Here is a 22,912-nt window from a genome sequence, read left to right as displayed (position 1 = left end):
CTGACATTCTGTCTCTCTCCTCTCCTCAGTCCTGACATTCTGTCTCTCTCTCCTCTCCTCAGTCCTGACATTCTGTCTCTCTCTCCTCTCCTCAGTCCTGACATTCTGTCTCTCTCTCCTCTCCTCAGTCCTGACATTCTGTCTCTCTCTCTCTCCTCAGTCCTGACATTCTGTCTCTCTCTCCTCTCCTCAGTCCTGACATTCTGTCTCTCTCTCCTCTCCTCAGTCCTGACATTCTGTCTCTCTCTCCTCTCCTCAGTCCTGACATTCTGTCTCTCTCTCCTCTCCTCAGTCCTGACATTCTGTCTCTCTCTCCTCTCCTCAGTCCTGACATTCTGTCTCTCTCTCTCTCCTCAGTCCTGACATTCTGTCTCTCTCTCCTCTCCTCAGTCCTGACATTCTGTCTCTCTCTCCTCTCCTCAGTCCTGACATTCTGTCTCTCTCCTCTCCTCAGTCCTGACATTCTGTCTCTCTCTCCTCTCCTCAGTCCTGACATTCTGTCTCTCTCCTCTCCTCAGTCCTGACATTCTGTCTCTCTCCTCTCCTCAGTCCTGACATTCTGTCTCTCTCTCTCCTCCTAGTCCTGACATTCTGTCTCTCTCCTCTCCTCAGTCCTGACATTCTGTCTCTCTCTCCTCTCCTCAGTCCTGACATTCTGTCTCTCTCCTCTCCTCAGTCCTGACATTCTGTCTCTCTCTCCTCTCCTCAGTCCTGACATTCTCTCTCTCTCCTCTCTCAGTCCTGACATTCTGTCTCTCTCCTCTCCTCAGTCCTGACATTCTGTCTCTCTCTCCTCTCCTCAGTCCTGACATTCTCTCTCTTCTCTCCTCAGTCCTGACATTCTGTCTCTCTCCTCTCCTCAGTCCTGACATTGTCTCTCTCTTCTCTTCTATCTTTCAGCAATCGGTGCGTCTCATCTCGTTGTGTAACCGTCTCTCTCGCTCCTTCCTGTCACGAAGCAACATCAGTGTGGCTCGCAGTGATGACACACTGGTAAGAACAACCCCTGTCCTAGACACACACACATTCATATACATACACAAAATCACACACACTGGTAAGATCTGGGAGACAACTCTATTCCACCCTATTCCCTATGTGGTGGTGACCTACGTTTGGCCAGATCCTTATGTAGTACCATGTAAAAGTATAGAGAACCTCCCCCCCACACACTGGTTGAAGGTTTATGATTTGCCTTGTGTTATCAGCGTGCTAAGGACAGGTGTATTTACCTATCTAAAGTTTACACAGTTGGTTACTTCCTCAACTGCTGTTGGTTACTTCCTCAACTGCTGTTGGTTACTTCCTCAGCTGCTGTTGGTTACTTCCTCAGCTGCTGTTGGTTACTTCCTCAGCTGCTGTTGGTTACTTCCTTAACTGCTGTTGGTTACTTCCTCAGCTGCTGTTGGTTACTTCCTCAACTGCTGTTGGTTACTTCCTCAACTGCTGTTGGTTACTTCCTCAGCTGCTGTTGGTTACTTCCTCAACTGCTGTTGGTTACTTCCTCAGCTGCTGTTGGTTACTTCCTCAGCTGCTGTTGGTTACTTCCTCAGCTGCTGTTGGTTACTTCCTCAACTGCTGTTGGTTACTTCCTCAGCTGCTGTTGGTTACTTCCTCAACTGCTGTTGGTTACTTCCTCAACTGCTGTTGGTTACTTCCTCAGCTGCTGTTGGTTACTTCCTCAACTGCTGTTGGTTACTTCCTCAGCTGCTGTTGGTTACTTCCTCAACTGCTGTTGGTTACTTCCTCAACTGCTGTTGGTAACTTCCTCAACTGCTGTTGGTTACTTCCTCAACTGCTGTTGGTTACTTCCTCAACTGCTGTTGGTTACTTCCTCAGCTGCTGTTGGTTACTTCCTCAACTGCTGTTGGTTACTTCCTCAACTGCTGTTGGTTACTTCCTCAACTGCTGTTGGTTACTTCCTCAGCTGCTGTTGGTTACTTCCTCAACTGCTGTTGGTTACTTCCTCAACTGCTGTTGGTAACTTCCTCAGCTGCTGTTGGTTACTTCCTCAACTGCTGTTGGTTACTTCCTCAACTGCTGTTGGTTACTTCCTCAACTGCTGTTGGTAACTTCCTCAACTGCTGTTGGTTACTTCCTCAGCTGCTGTTGGTTACTTCCTCAACTGCTGTTGGTTACTTCCTCAACTGCTGTTGGTTACTTCCTCAACTGCTGTTGGTAACTTCCTCAACTGCTGTTGGTTACTTCCTCAACTGCTGTTGGTAACTTCCTCAACTGCTGTTGGTTACTTCCTCAACTGCTGTTGGTTACTTCCTCAACTGCTGTTGGTTACTTCCTCAACTGCTGTTGGTTACTTCCTCAACTGCTGTTGGTAACTTCCTCAACTGCTGTTGGTTACTTCCTCAACTGCTGTTGGTTACTTCCTCAACTGCTGTTGGTTACTTCCTCAACTGCTGTTGGTTACTTCCTCAACTGCTGTTGGTAACTTCCTCAACTGCTGTTGGTTACTTCCTCAGCTGCTGTTGGTTACTTCCTCAACTGCTGTTGGTTACTTCCTCAACTGCTGTTGGTTACTTCCTCAACTGCTGTTGGTAACTTCCTCAACTGCTGTTGGTAACTTCCTCAGCTGCTGTTGGTTACTTCCTCAACTGCTGTTGGTAACTTCCTCAACTGCTGTTGGTTACTTCCTCAGCTGCTGTTGGTTACTTCCTCAGCTGCTGTTGGTTACTTCCTCAGCTGCTGTTGGTTACTTCCTCAGCTGCTGTTGGTTACTTCCTCAGCTGCTGTTGGTTACTTCCTCAGCTGCTGTTGGTTACTTCCTCAGCTGCTGTTGGTTACTTCCTCAGCTGCTGTTGGTTACTTCCTCAACTGCTGTTGGTTACTTCCTCAACTGCTGTTGGTTACTTCCTCAACTGCTGTTGGTTACTTCCTCAACTGCTGTTGGTTACTTCCTCAGCTGCTGTTGGTTACTTCCTCAGCTGCTGTTGGTTACTTCCTCAGCTGCTGTTGGTTACTTCCTCAACTGCTGTTGGTAACTTCTGAAACCGCTGTTGGTTACTTCCTCAACTGCTGTTGGTTACTTCCTCAACTGCTGTTGGTTACTTCCTCAACTGCTGTTGGTTACTTCCTCAGCTGCTGTTGGTTACTTCCTCAGCTGCTGTTGGTTACTTCCTCAGCTGCTGTTGGTTACTTCCTCAACTGCTGTTGGTTACTTCCTCAACTGCTGTTGGTTACTTCCTCAGCTGCTGTTGGTTACTTCCTCAGCTGCTGTTGGTTACTTCCTCAACTGCTGTTGGTAACTTCTGAAACCGCTGGGCAGAATGATGGTTAGTGTCTGAGTAGAATGGAGGGTATTATCTGGTAGAATGGAGAGTAATGTCTGGTAGAATGGAGGGTAATGTCTAGTAGAATGGAGGGTATTATCTGATAGAATGGAGGGTAATGTCTGGTAGAATGGAGGGTAATGTCTGGTAGAATGGAGGGTAATGTCTAGTAGAATGGAGGGTATTATCTGGTAGAATGGAGGGTAATGTCTGGTAGAATGGAGGGTAATGTCTGGTAGAATGGAGGGTAATGTCTGGTAGAATGGAGGGTAATGTGTTAACGGCGTTGGCCAAATGTAACCAAATGTAGCCAGTAACCAAATGGTCGCTGATTCGAATCCTGAGCTCACTAGGTGAAAAGTCTGTGCCCTTGAGCAAGACACTTAACCTTAATTGCTCCTTCAAATGTCTCTAGATAAGAGCGTCTGCTAAATGACTGGAATGTAATGAAACATGTCTCCAGGAGAACACAGGAAGCTGCCTAATATGACATCAGTCTTTGGAATGGCTTGTCATTTTACTAAGATTATATCAACCATTGAACCCTCTTGAGTGGATCCAGAGACCCTGGTCGGGGTTAGTCTCTTTCTCTCTCTCTCTCTCTCTCTCTCTCTCTCTCTCTCTCTGAGACAGAGGAGAGGAAGGGGTGAGACAGATCTGGAACCATTTGATCCTTCAGAATATAATATTCAATATGATTGTAGCTATAAAGTCCAGAAGGTGTGTTTTGTGAGAGGGGCGTAGTACATGGTCATATCCAGCTGTTTCTATAACACCTGTTACCTGAGCCTGTGGGCTAATATCACACACCTGGTGGAAAACAAAATGACCCCCTGTGGTGTGTCATTAGGATGAGGAAGACTCGTTTGTGATGAAGGCTATAATCCATGCAATAAACGATAACAACGTACCTGGCCTGCAGCATCTTCTGACTTCACTGACCAGCTACGACCTTAACCAGCCCAACAAGGTGAGAACACAACTCTCTCTCTCTCTGTTTGGTTAACATGTCTTCTATTAACCCCCCCATCTATCCCATCTATCCCACTAACCGTCTGTCTGAACTTTTCTCCAGATCCCAGCAGAAAACCTTGTTAAGGAATTAGCTGTAATTGGTTAATTAGTACAGGGGAATGAATTGCTGGACCATGTCTAATTCAATAAGTGGCCCAGCACAGATCAGACACACACACACACACACACACACACACACACACACACACACACACACACACACACACACATACACACACACACACACACACACACATACACACGCCCACACACACACACACCCATACATACACACACACACACACGCCCACACACACACTCGCCCACACACACACTCGCCCACACACACACTCGCCCACACACACACACATACACACACACACACACACACACACACACACACACACACATAAGATGGCTCCGTAATGCATGGCCACTGTTCTTCAAGCTCCAACCAAACTTTACTATTTTGTGAGTATTTTGTCGTACATTTTTATGAAACGTTTCCGCTATTATTTCTTACAACTGACAATAACTTTTGAACATCAGAACGGTTACTAACCCCCCAATTCCAGCTTCTACTTCGACCGCGACTCATCTGCCCGGAGCTCTCTCTGTAATTCCAACTCAATTTTCGGGCTACCCAAAAGGAAACGCCTGGATTACAGAGGTAAGAGAGGGGGGATCCTGGTGAGACTAAGGCAAAGGGAAAACCGGCCACCTCTTTCCTCCATTCTGTTGGCTAATGTACAGTCACTTGATAATAAGATGGATGACCTCCGATCGCGGATTTGCTACTAACGGAACTCTCCATTCACCGGGCGGACAGGATGGTGGAGTTGGGGGAAATCGAGGGGGCGAGGGGTTTGCCTCTTCATCAACTCCAAGTGGTGTGCTAATTCCAATGCGGTGGAAGTGTCGACCCACTGTTCACCCGTCTTGGAATACCTGATGGTCAGATGCAGACCCGTCTACCTCCCGAGGGAGTTTTCAGCTGTTATCGTGACTGTTGTATACATACCTCCTCAGGACAAGAAAAATAACAAGCTGGTGCTTAACAAACAGTACAGCAAGAAAAACTACACCCAGAGCAGGAAAACCTACACCCAGAGCAGGAAAACCTACACCCAGAGGCTGCTTTTCTGGTTGCCGGCGATTTTAATTCCACGTCACTAAGACACGTGATGCCCAACTTCCATCAACATGTCTACAACGCCACTAGGGTCGATAAAGTCCTAGACCCCTGCTATTCTACCCACAAGCAAGCATACAAGGCCCTCCCTCATCCGCCATTCAGCAAATCAGATCATGAGGCCGTACTCTTGCTTCCTGTTTACAAGCAGAAGCTGAAACAGAAAATACAAGCGATTGGCTCCGTTGAGAAATGGTCACCAGAATCAGAGGTTATGCTACAGGACCGCTTTGCTAACGCTGGCTGGAATATGTTTCGATAACATCGACGAGCGAACCACCTCCGTCACCGGCTTCATTAGAAAATGCATCAGTGATGTTGTACCCACGGTGCTTCCCCAATCAAAAGCCCTGGATTAACAGAGAGGTTGGCGCTAAACTAAAGAGCAGGGCTACCGCACACAGAGCTATCGCAGACAACCCTGAGGCTACCACCGAAGACGGGAAGAAGTACAAGAAGTCCCGCTACGACCTCCGCACAGTCATCGAACGAGCAAAAGGACAATAGAGGAATAAGGTGTAATCATACTACACAGGCTCCGACGCCCGCTGCATGTGGCAGGGTGCTACAGTCCATTACTGTTTATAAAGGAAGACCCAGCCGTGATCTGCCCCACGATGCCTCTCTACCAGATCAACTCAATATATTTGATGTACGCTTTGACAACATTGAGCTGTGTGTGAGGGCCGTCACCAACCCAGAGAGGATTGGGTGATCTCGCTCTCCGACGGTATTGGGTGATCTCGCTCTCCGACGGTATTGGGTGATCTCGCTCTCCGACGGTATTGGGTGATCTCGCGGGCCCTGACGGTATTGGGTGATCCCGCTCTCCGACGGTATTGGGTGATCTCGCTCTCCGACGGTATTGGGTGATCTCGCGGGCCCTGACGGTATTGGGTGATCTCGCTCTCCGACGGTATTGGGTGATCTCGCGGGCCCTGACGGTATTGGGTGATCTCGCTCTCCGACGGTATTGGGTGATCCCGCTCTCCGACGGTATTGGGTGATCTCGCTCTCCGACGGTATTGGGTGATCTCGCTCTCCGACGGTATTGGGTGATCCCGCTCTCCGACGGTATTGGGTGATCTCGCTCTCCGACGGTATTGGGTGATCTCGCTCTCCGACGGTATTGGGTGATCTCGCTCTCCGACGGTATTGGGTGATCTCGCGGGCCCTGACGGTATTGGGTGATCCCGCTCTCCGACGGTATTGGGTGATCCCGCTCTCCGACGGTATTGGGTGATCTCACTCTCCGACGGTATTGGGTGATCTCGCGGGCCCTGACGGTATTGGGTGATCTCGCTCTCTGACGGTATTGGGTGATCTCGCGGGCCCTGACGGTATTGGGTGATCTCGCTCTTCGACGGTATTGGGTGATCCCGCTCTCCGACGGTATTGGGTGATCTCGCTCTCCGACGGTATTGGGTGATCTCGCTCTCCGACGGTATTGGGTGATCTCGCTCTCCGACGGTATTGGGTGATCTCGCTCTCCGACGGTATTGGGTGATCTCGCTCTCCGACGGTATTGGGTGATCTCGCTCTCCGACGGTATTGGGTGATCTCGCTCTCCGACGGTATTGGGTGATCTCGCTCTCCGACGGTATTGGGTGATCCCGCTCTCCGACGGTATTGGGTGATCTCGCTCTCCGACGGTATTGGGTGATCTCGCTCTCCGGCGGTATTGGGTGATCTCGCTCTCCGGCGGTATTGGGTGATCTCGCTCTCCGACGGTATTGGGTGATCTCGCTCTCCGACGGTATTGGGTGATCTCGCTCTCCGACGGTATTGGGTGATCTCGCTCTCCGACGGTATTGGGTGATCTCGCTCTCCGACGGTATTGGGTGATCTCGCTCTCCGACGGTATTGGGTGATCCCGCTCTCCGACGGTATTGGGTGATCTCGCTCTCCGACGGTATTGGGTGATCTCGCTCTCCGGCGGTATTGGGTGATCTCGCTCTCCGGCGGTATTGGGTGATCTCGCTCTCCGGCGGTATTGGGTGATCTCGCTCTCCGACGGTATTGGGTGATCTCGCTCTCCGACGGTATTGGGTGATCTCGCTCTCCGACGGTATTGGGTGATCTCGCTCTCCGACGGTATTGGGTGATCTCGCTCTCCGGCGGTATTGGGTGATCTCGCTCTCCGACGGTATTGGGTGATCTCGCTCTCCGACGGTATTGGGTGATCTCGCTCTCCGACGGTATTGGGTGATCTCGCTCTCCGACGGTATTGGGTGATCCTGCGGGCCCTGATGGTATTCCAGGTCGCGTTCTCAGAGCATGCGCAGAACAGCTGGCAGGCGTATTCACAATAATGTTCAGCCTCTCCTTGTCCCAGTCTGTAATCACCACATGTTTTAAGACGACCACCATCATTCCTGTTCCTAAGAACTCTAAGGCTTCATGCCACCATGACTTTTATTTAATTTTTTATTTTTATTTCACCTTTATTTAACCAGGTAAGCCAGTTGAGAACAGGTTCTCATTTACAACTGCGACCTGGCCAAGACAAAGCAAAGTAGTGCAACAAAAACAACACAGAGTTACATATGGGGTAAAAAAAAAAAACATAAAGTCAGAAATACAACAGAAAATATATATACAGTGTGTGCAAATGTAGCAAGTTATGGAGGTAAGGCAATAAATAGGCTATAGTGCAGAATAATTACAATTTACATTTACATTTTTTACATTTTAGTCATTTAGCAGACGCTCTTATCCAGAGCGACTTACAGTTAGCACATACATTATTTTATCGAACCCACAACCCTGGCGTTGCAAACGCCATGCTCTACCAACTGAGCTACATCCCCTGCCGGCCATTCCCTCCCCTACCCTGGACGACGCTGGGCCAATTGTGCGCCGCCCCATGGGTCTCCCGGTCGCGGCCGGCTACGACAGAGCCTGGATTCGAACCAGGATCTCTAGTGGCACAGCTAGCACTGCGATGCAGTGCCTTAGACCACTGCGCCACTCGGGAGACAATAGTATTAACACTGGAATGCTAGATGTGCAAGAGATTATGTGCAAATAGAGATACTGGGGTGCAAAAGAGCAAATTAAATAACAATATAGGGATGAGGTAGTTGGGTGGGCTAATTTCAGATGGGCTGTGTACAGGTGCAGTGATCGGTAAGGTGCTCTGACAACTGATGCTTAAAGTTATTGAGGGAGATAAGAGTCTCCAGCTTCAGAGATTTTTGCAATTCGTTCCAGTCATTGGCAGCAGAGAACTGGAAGGAATGGCGGCCAAAGGAGGTGTTGGCTTTGGGAATGACCAGTGAGATATACCTGCTGGAGCGCAGACTACGGGTGGGTGCTGCTATGGTGACCAATGAGCTAAGATAAGGCGGGGATTTGCCTAGCAGTGATTTATAGATGGCCTGGAGCCAGTGGGTTTGACGACGAACATGTAGTGAGGACCAGCCAACAAGAGCGTACAGGTCACAGTGGTGGGTAGTGTATGGGGCTTTGGAGACAAAACGGATGGCACTGTGATAGACTACATCCAATTTGCTGAGTAGAGTGTTGGAGGCTATTTTATAAATGACATCGCCGAAGTCAAGGATCGGTAGGATAGTCAGTTTTACGAGGGCATGTTTGGCAGCATGAGTGAAGGAGGCTTTGTTGCGAAATAGGAAGCCGATTCTAGATTTAACTTTGGATTGGAGATTCTTTATGTGAGTCTGGAAGTTGAGTTTACAGTCTAACCAGACACCTAGGTATTTGTAGTTGTCCACATACTCTAGGTCAGACCCGTCGAGAGTGGTGATTCTAGTCGGGTGGGCGGGTGCTAGCAGCGTTCGATTGAAAAGCATGCATTTAGTTTTACTAGTGTTTAAGAGCAGTTGAAGGCTACTGAAGGATTGTTGTATGGCATTGAAGCTCGTTTGGAGGTTTGTTAACACAGTGTCCAATGAAGGGCCAGATGTATACAAAATGGTGTCGTCTGCGTAGAGGTGGATCTGAGAGTCACCAGCAGCAAGAGCGACATCATTGATATACACGGAGAAAAGTGTCGGCCCAAGAATTGAACCCTGTGGCACCCCCATAGAGACTGCCATAGGTCCAGACAACAGGCCCTCCGATTTGACACACTGAACTCTATCTGAGAAGTAGTTGGTGAACCAGGCGAGGCAGTCATTTGAGAAACCAAGGCTATTTAGTCTGCCAATAAGAATGCGGTGGTTGACAGAGTCGAAAGCCTTGGCCAGGTCGATGAAGACGGCTGCACAGTACTGTCTATTATCAATCGCGGTTATAATATCGTTTAGGACCATGAGCGTGGCTGAAGTGCACCCGTGACCAGCTCGGAAACCGGATTGCATAGCGGAGAAGGTACGGTGGTATTCGAAATGGTCGATGATCTGTTTATTAACTTGGCTTTCGAATACTTTCGAAAGGCAGGGCAGGATGGATATAGGTCTGTAGCTGTTTGGATCTAGAGTGTCACCCCCTTTGAAGAGGGGGATGACCGCGGCAGCTTTCCAATCTCTGGGGATCTCAGACGTTATGAAAGAGAGGTTGAACAGACTAGTAATAGGGGTTGCGACAATTTCGGGCGGCTAGTTTTAGGAAGAAAGGGTCCAGATTGTCTAGCCCAGCTGATTTGTAGGGGTCCAGATTTTGCAGCGCTTTCAAAACATCAGCTGTCTGAATTTGTGTGAAGGAGAAGCGGGGGGGGGCATGGGCAAGTTGCAGCAGAGGGTGCAGAGTTGGTGGCCGGGTTAGTGGTAGCCAGATGGAAAGCATGGCCAGCTGTAGCAAAATGCTTGTTGAAATTCTCGATTATTGTAGATTTATCGGTGGTGATAGTGTTTCCTAGCCTCAGTGCAGTGGGCAGCTGGGAGGAAGTGCTCTTATTCTCCATGGACTTTACAGTGTCCCAAAACTTTTTGGAGTTAGTGCTACAGGATGCAAATTTCTGTTTGAAAAAGTTAGCCTTTGCTTTCCTGACTGCTTGTGTATATTGGTTCCTAACTTCCCTGAAAAGTTGCATATCGCGGGGGCTATTTGATGCTAATGCAGTACGCCACAGGATGTTTTTGTGCTGGTCAAGGGCAGTCAAGTCTGAGGAGAACCAGGGGCTATATCGGTTCTTAGTTCTGTATTTTTTGAATGGGGCATGTTTATTTAAGATTGAGAGGAAATTACTTTTAAGGAACAACCAGGCATCCTCTACTGACGGAATGAGATCTATATCCATCCAGGATACCTGGGCCAGGTCAATTAGGAAGGCCTCCTCGCTAAAGTGTTTTAGGGAGCGTTTGACAGTGATGAGGGGTGGTTGTTTGACCGCGGACCCGTTACGGACGCAGGCAATAAGGCAGTGATCGCTGAGATCCTGGTTGAAGACAGCTGAGGTGTATTTAGAGGGTATGTTAGTCAGGATGATATCTATGAGGGTACCCATGTTTAAGGATTTAGGGTTGTACCTGGTAGGTTCGTTGATAATTTGCGTGAGGTTGAGGGCATCTAGCTTGGATTGTAGGATGGCTGGGGTATTAAGCATATCCCAATTTAGGTCACCAAGCAGTACAAACTCAGAGGATAAATGGGGGGCAATCAATTCACATATGGTGTCCAGGGCACAGCTGGGGGCTGAGGGGGGTCTGTAGCAAGCGGCAACAGTGAGAGACTTATTTCTGGAAAGGTGGATTTTTAGAAGTAGAAGCTCAAACTGTTTGGGCACAGACCTGGATAGTATGATAGAGCTCTGCAGGCTATCTCTACAGTAGATTGCAACTCCGCCCCCTTTGGCAGTTCTATCTAGATGGAAAATATTGTAGTTGGGGATGGAAATTTCTGAATTTTTGGTGGCCTTCCTGAGCCAGGATTCAGACACTGCTAGAACATCAGGGTTAGCAGAGTGTGCTAACGCAGTGAATAACTCAAACTTAGGAAGTAGACTTCTGATATTTATGTGCAAGAAACCAAGACTTTTGCGATTACAGAAGTCAACAAATGATAGCTCCTGGGGAGTAGGAGTGATACTGGGGGCTACAGGGCCTGGGTTAGCCTCTACATCACCAGAGGAACAGAGGAGGACTAGAATAAGGATACGGCTAAAGGCTTTAAGAACTGGTCTTCTAGTGCGTTGGGTACATTGAATAAAGGGGGCAGATTTCCGGGTGTTATAGAAAAGATTCAGGGCATTATGTACAGACAAGGATATGGAAGGATATGAGTAAAGTGGAGGTAAACCTAAGCGTTGGGTAACACTGAAAGAGATAGTATCTCTAGAGGCATCAATTGAGTCGGTCTCTGAGTGTATGGGTGGAGGGACAAAGGAGCTAACTAAGGCTGGTTTAGCTAGGCTGGGGGGTCTACAGTGATATAGTACAATTAGAAATAACCGAAACAACAATAAACTAACCATGTTTGGGCTGAGGCTAAACATAAACAGGATGTAGTACCGTAAAAAGGAACAGTCCAGCAGATATCAGCTGTATAGCTGAGTTATCATAAGGTCCGGTGGTGAAGTGCTAGTGAGTAAGAGGCCACGGCTAGCGTGTGCTACGTCCGTTTTGTAGTAACCAGCTGGTAGCGAAGAATCCGGAGTTAAAGGTCCAGTGATTCCGGCGGAAAAACTGATATGTTCTGGGTCGATAACGCGCAGTGCTGACTGGCCGAATATCCGGTGATCAAAGTCCAGTGATTAAAATTAATCCCGCGGAAAAAAATCAAATGTTCTGGGTGAAACACTGCTAGCTGTGGCTAATAGCAAGTAGCTAGTTCAGTAGCTAGTTCAGTTTAGTGAGTAAGCGTGTGCTAACGGGCCAGGGCTAGCAGATGGATGGAATCTTCGTGGTTACGTCGTAACCACATCAGACGATTTCGTCGGCAGACCAGTCGTGTAGGATCGGCGGGGCTCCGTGTCAATACTATGTGGTCCCGTCCGGTTGATAGAGAGGTAGATAGCCGGGAGATGGGCCTAGCTCAGGTTGATTAGCCAGACCACAGCGTCCGTTTTGTTGTAGCCAGCTAGTAGCGATGAATCCGGAGTTAAAGGTCCAGTGAATCAGTGATTCCGCGGAAAAACTGATATGTTCTGGGTCGATAACGCGCTGTGCAGACTGGCTAGATTCTAGATAAAAGGTAAGTCAATAATAGAATCCGTTCCACATTGAGTGAGGCGGGTTGCAGGAAAGTATATTTTGTAGAAGGATGAAAAGTCTGATAGGGAAATATGTACGAAAAATACAAAAAAACAGGGTATTTACAGGCTATTTACAGACACACGACAGAAACAGGACTGCACTACTTCGCCATCTTGGACTACCGCCCTGTAGCACTCACTTCTGGAATCATGAAGTGCTTTGAAAGGCTGGTTATGGAACACGTTAACTCCACCATCCCAGCCACCCTAGACCCACTCAAAATTTACATACCGCCCCAACAGATTCATAGATGATGCAATCTCAATTGCTCTCCACACTGCCCTCACCCACCTAGATAAGAGGAACACCTATGTGAGAATGCTGTTCATGGACTACAGCTCAGCGTTCAACACCATAGTGCCCTCCAAGCTCATCACTAAGCTAAGGACCCTGGGACTGAACCCCTCCCTCTGCAACTGGATCCTGGACTTCCTGACGGGCCGACCCCAGGTGGTGAGGGTAGGGGGTGTATGCTACACAGGGGTGTATGCTTAGTCCCCTCCTGTACTCCCTGTTCACCCACGACTGTGTGGCCAAGCACGACTCCAACACCATTATCAAGTTAGCTGACGACACGACGGTGGTAGGCCTGATCACCGGGACGATGAGACAGCCTATAGGGAGGAGGTCAGAGACCTGGCAGTGTAGTTCCAGGACAACAACCTCTCCCTCAACGTCATTAAGACCTAGGAGCTGATCCTGGACTACAGGAAACTCGGGGACGAGCACGCCCCCATCCACATCGACGGGGCCGCTGTGGAGTGAGTTGACAGCTTCAAGTTCCTTTGTGTCCAAATCACTAAAGATTTAACATGGTCCAAACACACATGCACAGTCGTGAAGAAGGCGCCACAGTGCCTCTTCCCCCTCATGGGGTTGAAAAAGTTTTGCATGGGCCCTCAAATCCACAAAAGGTTATACAGCTGTACCATTGAGAGCATATTGACTGGCTGCATCACCGCTTGGTATGGCAACAGCACCGCCCTGGATCGCATGGCGCTACAGAGGGTGGTACAGACAGCCCAGTACATCACTGGGGCCGAGCTCCCTGCCATCCAGGACCTCTATACCAGAGCTCCCTGCCATCCAGGACCTCTATATCAGAGCTCCCTGCCATCCAGGACCTCTATACCAGAGCTCCCTGCCATCCAGGACCTCTATATCAGGACAGCCCAGTACATCACTGGGGCCGAGCTCCCTGCCATCCAGGACCTCCATATCAGGCGGTGTGAAAAGAAGGCCCAGAAAATCATCAAAGACTCCAACCACCCGAGCCATAGACTATTTTATCTGCTGCCGCACGGCAAGAGTTACCAGTGCATCAAGTCAGACACCAACAGGCTCCTGAACAGCTTCTATCCCCAAGCCATCAGACTGCTGAATAGCTAACAGAATGGCTACACGGACTGAGTTCACCTTGTGTCTTTATTTACCTTTTATTTCAATCTTTGCACTGTCTCTATGCACACTCACAGGGCCCTACACACTCACAGGGCCCTACACACTCACAGGGCCCTACACACTCACAGGGCCCTACACACTCACAGGGCCCTACACACTCACAGGGCCCTACACACTCACAGGGCCCTACACACTCACAGGGCCCTACACACTCACAGGGCCCTACACACTCACACACACTGACACTCCAACACACTCACACACACTGTCACTCCAACACACTCACACACACTGACACTCCAACACACTCACACACACTGACACTCCAACACACTCACACACACTGTCACTCCAACACACTCACACACACTGTCACTCTAACACACTCACACACACTGACACTCCAACACACTCACACACTGACACTCCAACACACTCACACACACTGACACTCCAACACACTCACACACACTGACACTCCAACACACTCACACACACTGTCACTCCAACACACTCACACACACTGTCACTCCAACACACTCACACACACTGTCACTCCAACACACTCACACACTGTCACTCCAACACACTCACACACACTGTCACTCCAACACACTCACACACACTGTCACTCCAACACACTCACACACACTGTCACTCCAACACACTCACACACACTGTCACTCCAACACTCACACACACTGTCACTCCAACACTCACACACACTGTCACTCCAACACACTCACACACACTGTCACTCCAACACACTCACACACACTGTCACTCCAACACTCACACACACTGTCACTCCAACACTCACACACACTGTCACTCCAACACACTCACACACACTGTCACTCCAACACACTCACACACACTGTCTCTCCAACACACTCACACACACTGTCACTCCAACACACTCACACACACTGTCACTCCAACACTCACACACACTGTCACTCCAACACTCACACACACACTGTCTCTCCAACACACTCACACACACTGTCACTCCAACACTCACACACACTGTCACTCCAACACACTCGCACACACTGTCACTCCAACACTCACACACACTGTCACTCCAACACTCACACACACTGTCACTCCAACACACTCACACACACTGTCTCTCCAACACACTCACACACACTGTCACTCCAACACACTCACACACACTGTCACTCCAACACTCACACATCTCAACTCCAACACAACACTAGAAGTACACTACCAGTCAAAAGTTTGGACACACCTACTCATTCCAGGGTTTTTCTTTATTTTTACTATTTTTTACATTGTAGAATAATAGTGAAGACATCAGAACTATGAAATAACACCTATGGAATCATGTAGTAACCAAAAAAGTGTTAAACAAATCGATATATATTTTATATTTGAGATTCTTCAAATGGCCACACTTTGCCTTGATGACAGCTTTGCACACTCTTGGCATTCTCTCAACCAGCTTCATGAGGTAGTCACCTGGAATGCATTTCAATTAACAGGTGTGCCTTCTTAAAAGTTAATTTGTGGAATTTCTTTCCTTCTTAATGCGTTTGAGCCAATCTGTTGTGACAAGGTAGGGGGGGTATACAGAAGATAGCCCTATTTGGTAAAAGACCAAGTCCATATTATGGCAAGAACAGCTCAAATAAGCAAAGAGAAACGAACAGCTCAAATAAGCAAAGAGAAACGACAGTCCATCATTACTTTAAGACATGAAGGTCAGTCAATAAGGACAATTTCAAGAACTTTGAAAGTTTCTTCAAGTGTAGTCGCAAAAACCATCAAGCGCTATGATGAAACTGGCTCTCATGAGGACCGCCACAAGAATGGAAGACCCAGAGTTACCTCTGCTGCAGAGGATAAGTTCATTAGAGTTACCAGCCTCAGAAATTGCAGCCCAAATAAATGCTTCACAGAGTTCAAGTAACAGACACATCTCAACATCAACTGTTCAGAGGAGACTGTGTGAATCAGGCCTTCATGGTCGAATTGCTGAAAAGAAACCACTACTAAAGGACACCAATAAGAAGAAGAGACTTGCTTGGGCCAAGAAACACGAGCAATGGACATTAGACAGGTAGAAATTTGTCCTTTGGTCTGGAGTCCAAATTTGAGATTTTTGGTTCCAACCGCCGTGTCTTTGTGAGACGCGATGTGGGTGAAAGGATGATCTCTGCATGTGTATTTCCCACCGTAAAGCATGGAGGAGGAGGTGTTATGGTGTGGGGGTGCTTTGCTGGTGACACTGTCTGTGATTTATCTAGAATTCAAGGCACACTTAACCAGCATGGCTACCACAGCATTCTACAGCGATACGCCATCCCATCTGGTTTGGGCTTAGTGGGACTATCATTTGTTTTTCAACATGACAATGACCCAACACACCTCCAGGCTGAGTAAGGGCTATTTGACCAAGAAGGAGAGTGATGGAGTGCTGCATCAGATGACCTGGCCTCCACGATCCCCCGACCTCAACCCAATTGAGATGGTTTGGGAGTGAAGGAAAAGCAGCCAACAAGTGCTCAGCATATGTGGGAACTCCTTCAAGACTGTTGGAAAAGCATTCCAGGTGAAGCTGGTTGATAGAATGCCAAGAGTATATTTGAAGAATCTCAAATCTCAAATATATTTTGATTTGTTTAACACTTTTTTGGTTACTACATGATTTCATATGTCTTCACTATTATTCTACAATGTAGAAAATAGTAAAAAAATAAAGAACAACCCTTGAATGGTAGTGTACGTTTATACTGACTCTACACACCCACTCACATACAAGCTGCTGCTACTCTGTTTATCATATATCCTGATGCCTAGTCACCTGACCCCTATACATATCTACCTCCATCACTCCAGTATCCCTGTCCCCTTACCCCTATACATATCTACCTCCATCACTCCAGTATCCCTGTCCCCTTACCCCTATACATACAGTGAGGGAGAAACATTTTTGATCCCCTGCTGATTTTGTACGTTTGCCCACTGACAAAGACATGATCAGTCTATAATTTTAATGGTAGGTTTATTTGAACAGTGAAAGACAGAATAACAACAAAAAAATCCAGAAAAATGCATGTCAAAAATTTTATAAATTGATTTGCATTTTAATGAGGGAAATAAGTATTTGACCCCTCTGCAAAACATGACTTAGTACTTGGTGGCAAAACCCTTGTTGGCAATCACAGAGGTCAGACGTTTCTTGTAGTTGGCCACCAGGTTTGCACACATCTCAGGAGGGATTTTGTCCCACTACTCTTTGCAAATCTTCTCCAAGTCATTAAGGTTTCGAGGCTGATGTTTGGCAACTCGAACCTTCAGCTCCCTCCACAGATTTTCTATGGGATTAAGGTCTGGAGACTGGCTAGGCCACTCCAGGACCTTAATGTGCTTCTTCTTGAGCCACTCCTCTGTTGCCTTGGCTGTGTGTTTTGGGTCATTGTCATGCTGGAATACCCATCCACGACCCATTTTCAATGCCCTGGCTGAGGGAAGGAGGTTCTCACCCAAGATTTGACGGTACATGGTCCCGTCCATCGTCCCTTTGATGCGGTGAAGTTGTCCTGTCCCCTTAGCAGAAAAACACCTGCAAAGCATAATGTTTCCACCTCCATGTTTGACGGTGGGGATGGTGTTCTTGGGGTCATAGGCAGTATTCCTCCTCCTCCAAACACGGCGAGTTGAGTTGATGCCAAAGAGCTCCATTTTGGTCTCATCTGACCACAACACTTTCACCCAGTTCTCCTCTGAATCATTCAGATGTTCATTTGCAAAATTCAGATGGCCCTGTATATGTGCTTTCTTGAGCAGGGGGACCTTGCGGGCGCTGCAGGATTTCAGTCCTTCACGGCGTAGTGTGTTACCAATTGTTTTCTTGATGACTATGGTCCCAGCTGCCTTGAGATCATTGACAAGATCCTCCCGTGTAGTTCTGGGCTGATTCCTCACCGTTCTCATGATCATTGCAACTCCATGAGGTGAGATCTTGCATGGAGCCCCAGGCCGAGGGAGATTGACAGTTCTTTTGTGTTTCTTCCATTTGCGAATAATCGCACCAACTGTTGTCACCTTCTCACCAAGCTGCTTGGTGATGGTCTTGTAGCCCATTCAAGCCTTGTGTAGGTCTACAATCTTGTCCTTGACATCCTTGGAGAGCTCTTTGGTCTTGGCCATGGTGGAGAGTTTGGAATCTGATTGATTGATTGCTTCTGTGGACAGGTGTCTTTTATACAGGTAACAAACTGAGATTAGGAGCACTCCCTTTAAAGAGTGTGCTCCTAATCTCAGCTCGTTACCTGTATAAAAGACACCTGGGAGCCAAAAATCTTTCTGATTGACAGGGGGTCAAATACTTATTTCCCTCAGTAAAATGCAAATCAATTTATAACATTTTTGACATGCGTTTTTCTGGATTTTTTTGTTGTTATTCTGTCTCTCACTGTTCAAATAAACCTACCATTAAAATTATAGACTGATCATTTCTTTGTCAGTGGGCAAACGTACAAAATCAGCAGGGGATCAAATACTTTTTTCCCTCACTGTATCTACCTCCATCACTCCATCCCTGCACATGTAAATATGGTATTGGAACAGATTTTTTAATATTTCCTGTATATAGTATGCTTACCTACTTTATTGTATATTTCTTTTTCTTATTTGTTCTAGTATTACATTGTTATTGATTATCGCATTGTTGGGTTTTGAGTTTGCAAGAAAGGCACATCACTCTTCTTGTGCATGTGACATTAAGACTTGAATCTTTAAACACACACACAGAGACACACAGACAAAAACACTCAAAGCCCTCAGCAGTAGGAGTGTGGTTGGCACGGGGTGGCGTGGGTGTAGAGGTTGGTGTTTAGAAGAGCTCAACCAGAGGAGGTCTATCATTATGTGGGCCTCTGACTGAAGGAGAGAGGAGGGGGAGGGAGGGAGGAGAGAGAGAGAGAGAGACACCATTTAAACTACCACTAACATGTACCGTGTGTGTAGAACGGGACTCCGCCCCTCCTGATTGCAGCAGGCTGTGGGAACATTCAGATCATCGATGTGCTGATGAGGAAAGGAGCTGAGATACAGGCCCACGACAAGGTACACCCTCACACACACTACCACACACTACCACACACTACCACACCCTCACACACACTACCACACCCTCACACACACTACCACACCCTCACACACACTACCACACCCTCACACACACTACCACACCCTCACACACACTACCACACACCCTCACACATCCTACCACACCCTCACACATCCTACCACACCCTCACACACACTACCACACCCTCACACACACTACACACACTCACACACACTACCACACACACACTACCACACCCTCACACACAGAAAACACACTCAGCCGACTTCTTAATTAGGGTTTCATTTTAATGACACTCAAGAATACACAAATATATAGATATCATCAAATATCCCTAGAAAAAAAAAACATTAAATGTGAGTGAGTATTTTGAGACTTATTTTAAGGCGTGGTAGTATGAAAAATGTATGCACTCAGTAACTGTAAGTCGCTCTGGATAAGAGCGTCTGCTAAATGACTAAAATGTAAATGTAGTTGTTAAACCTGGGATCAAATATGTAACAGAAACGCTACAAACCATGTGTCTGACTGTACCCATTAAACCTCAGAGTGGAGCGAACGCCATCTACTACGCAGGGAGACACGGACACGTGGACACCCTCAGGTTCCTGCATGAAAAGACCTGCCCCCTGGACGTCCAAGATAAGGTGATCCTATTGTCTTTACACAGAGACACCATGGATACCACCATCAGAACACACTCCAGTCAGTCCACCATGGATACCACCATCAGAACACACTCCAGTCAGTCCATCAGGCCCCCCCCTTTCCTCCCCCCCCCCACACACACACACTAGGGCTGTGACGGTCATGGAGTTTTGGATGACGGTAATTGGCCAGTCAAATGACCAGGGTGGCCGTTTTTTGGCGTACATTTCTTCCTCCTCCCGATTCCATGAAGCAGAATGAATAGAGCGGCAGTCCCATTCAAGTCAGTGATGGCATAATGGATGGACTGGCGGCCGTTGTAGTCAGGTGATGGCATAATGGCGGCCGTTGCCAGGAGCAAAGCAGGAAGTAAAAGCAGGAAGTGTACCCATCAATATGAGCTGTGATTTGTTGTCAATTCAACTGACTTTACAAAAAAAAAAAAGACTTTCAATTGCATGAGCCACATCAGTGAACGTCATTTGAATGAACATTCAATGTTACCATTATTGCATCATAATACCAGGCAGCCATTGTGAGTGAACCCATGAGTTTACCAGTCAAACTGCCACACCAATGCCGGGGCATCTCGTCTTCAGTCCGCTGTTTGATAATCAAATACAGTTATGACGTTCCTTTTCATGACAGTCTTCATCCATAACGTCGGTTGCACGCTTATACGGTAATATGCCAGTCCAAACCACCACCATCAGAGTTCAATAATTCCTGGATTGATCTGCTTTATTTGCTGTTGCCGTGGAGACTGTGCTACACACGCTCTAGTCCTCCTTTCTCAGTGCCTCTCCACCTCTCTAGATCACTCCGCCTGCCGACTGGCATCAGCTGATACACTGGGGTTTACTGTTTCACCACAGAGTGGCTGGGCCTAGACGTTCATACTTCAGAAGGACTGTTGTGTGTTAAGGACTGGTGTGTGTTAAGGACTGGTGTGTGTTAAGGACTGGTGTGTGTTAAGGACTGGTGTGTGTTAAGGACTGGTGTGTGTTAAGGACTGGTGTGTGTTAAGGACTGGTGTGTGTGTGTGTGTGTGTTAAGGACTGTTGTGTGTGTGTGTGTGTGTGTTAAGGACTGGTGTGTGTTAAGGACTGGTGTGTGTTAAGGACTGGTGTGTGTTAAGGACTGGTGTGTGTTAAGGACTGGTGTGTGTTAAGGACTGGTGTGTGTTAAGGACTGGTGTGTGTTAAGGACTGGTGTGTGTTAAGGACTGGTGTGTGTTAAGGATTGTTGTGTGTTAAGGACTGGTGTGTGTTAAGGACTGGGGTGTGTGTGTGTGTTAAGGACTGGTGTGTGTTAAGGATTGTTGTGTGTGTGTGTGTGTTAAGGACTGTTGTGTGTGTGTGTGTGTTAAGGACTGTTGTGTGTGTGTGTGTTAAGGACTGGTGTGTGTGTGTGTGTGTTAAGGACTGTTGTGTGTGTGTGTGTGTTAAGGACTGGTGTGTGTGTGTGTGTGTTAAGGACTGTTGTGTGTGTGTGTGTGTGTGTGTTAAGGACTGGTGTGTGTGTGTGTGTGTTAAGGACTGTTGTGTGTGTGTGTGTGTTAAGGACTGTTGTCCAAAAATGATGCAGAAAAATTAATCCATGCATTTGTTACTTCTAGGTTAGACTACTGCAATGCTCTATTTTCCGGCTACCCGGATAAAGCACTAAATAAACTTCAGTTAGTGCTAAATACGGCTGCTAGAATCCTGACTAGAACCAAGAAATTTGATCATATTACTCCAGTGCTAGCTTCCCTACACTGGCTTCCTGTTAAGGCAAGGGCTGATTTCAAGGTTTTACTGTTAACCTATAAAGCGTTACATGGGCTTGCTCCTACCTATCTTTCCGAGTTGGTCCTGCCGTACATACCAATACGTACGCTACGGTCACAAGACGCAGGCCTCCTAATTGTCCCTAGAATTTCTAAGCAAACAGCGGGAGGCAGGGCTTTCTCCTATAGATCTCCATTTTTATGGAACAGTCTGCCTACCCATGTGAGAGACGCAGACTCGGTCTCAACCTTTAAGTCTTTACTGAAGACTTATCTCTTCAGTAGGTCATATGATTGAGTGTAGTCTGGCCCAGGAGTGTGAAGGTGAACGGAAGGCTCTGGAGCAACGAACAGCCCTTGCTGTCTCTGCCAGGCCGGTTCCCCTCTCCACTGGGGTTCTCTGCCTCTAACCCTGTTGCAGGGGCTGAGTCACTGGCTTGCTGGTGCTCTTTCATGCCGTCCCCTGGGAGGGGTGCGTCACTTGAGTGGGTTGAGTTACTGACGTGATCTTCCTGTCTGGGTTGGCGCCCCCCTTGGTTTGTGCTGTGGTGGAGACCTCTGTGGGCTATACTCGGCCTTGTCTCAGGATTGTAAGTTGGTGGTTGAGGATATCCCTCTAGTGGTGCGGGGGCTGTGCTTTGGCAGAGTGGGTGGGGTTATATCCTTCCTGTTTGGCCCTGTCCGGGGTTTCTTCGGATGGGGCCACAGTGTCTCCGGACCGCTCCTGTCTCAGCCTCCAGTATTTATGCTGCAGTAGTTTATGTGTCGGGGGGGCTGGGGTTAGTTGGTTATACCTGGAGTACTTCTCCTGTCTTATCCAGTGTCCTGTGTGAATTTAAGTATGCTCTCTCTAATTCTCTCGTTCTCTCTTTCTCTCTGAGAACCTGAGCCCTAGGACCATACGTCAGGACTACCGGGCATGATGACACCTTGCTGTCCCCAGTCCGCCTGGCCTTGCTGCTATTCCAGTTTCAACTGTTCTGCCTGCGGTTACGAAACCCCTACCTGTCCCAGACCTGCTGTTTTCAACTCTTAATGATCGGCTAGAAAAGCCAACTGAGAGACCTGAGCCCTAGGACCATACGTCGGGACTACCGGCCGTGGTGACTCCTTGCTGTCCCCAGTCCGCCTGGCCTTGCTGCTATTCCAGTTTCAACTGTTCTGCCTGCGGTTATGGAACCCCTACCTGTCCCAGACCTGCTGTTTTCAACTCTTAATGATCGGCTATGAAAAGCCAACTGAGATTTATTCCTGATTATTATTTGACCATGCTTGTCACTTATGAACATTTTTGAACATCTTGGCATGGTTCTGTTATAA

General features: G+C 47.8%; 1 protein-coding gene across 1 annotated transcript in view; it reads left to right on the top strand.

Annotated features, from left to right (window-relative positions):
* Positions 1–22,912, top strand: part of dapk1 (death-associated protein kinase 1) — a 220,429-nt gene that overhangs the window by 125,236 nt on the left and 72,281 nt on the right. The window contains exons 11-14 of the mRNA XM_045226878.1: positions 901–993; positions 4,135–4,254; positions 19,050–19,148; positions 19,722–19,820. Of these exons, the coding sequence (XP_045082813.1) occupies positions 901–993; positions 4,135–4,254; positions 19,050–19,148; positions 19,722–19,820 (411 nt within the window). The remainder of the gene's footprint in view (positions 1–900; positions 994–4,134; positions 4,255–19,049; positions 19,149–19,721; positions 19,821–22,912) is intronic.

The sequence above is a fragment of the Coregonus clupeaformis genome, chromosome 18 (assembly GCF_020615455.1).
Source record: "Coregonus clupeaformis isolate EN_2021a chromosome 18, ASM2061545v1, whole genome shotgun sequence".
In the NCBI taxonomy this organism is placed as follows: Eukaryota; Metazoa; Chordata; class Actinopteri; order Salmoniformes; family Salmonidae; genus Coregonus; species Coregonus clupeaformis.
This window is presented reverse-complemented; position numbering and strand designations above follow the sequence as displayed.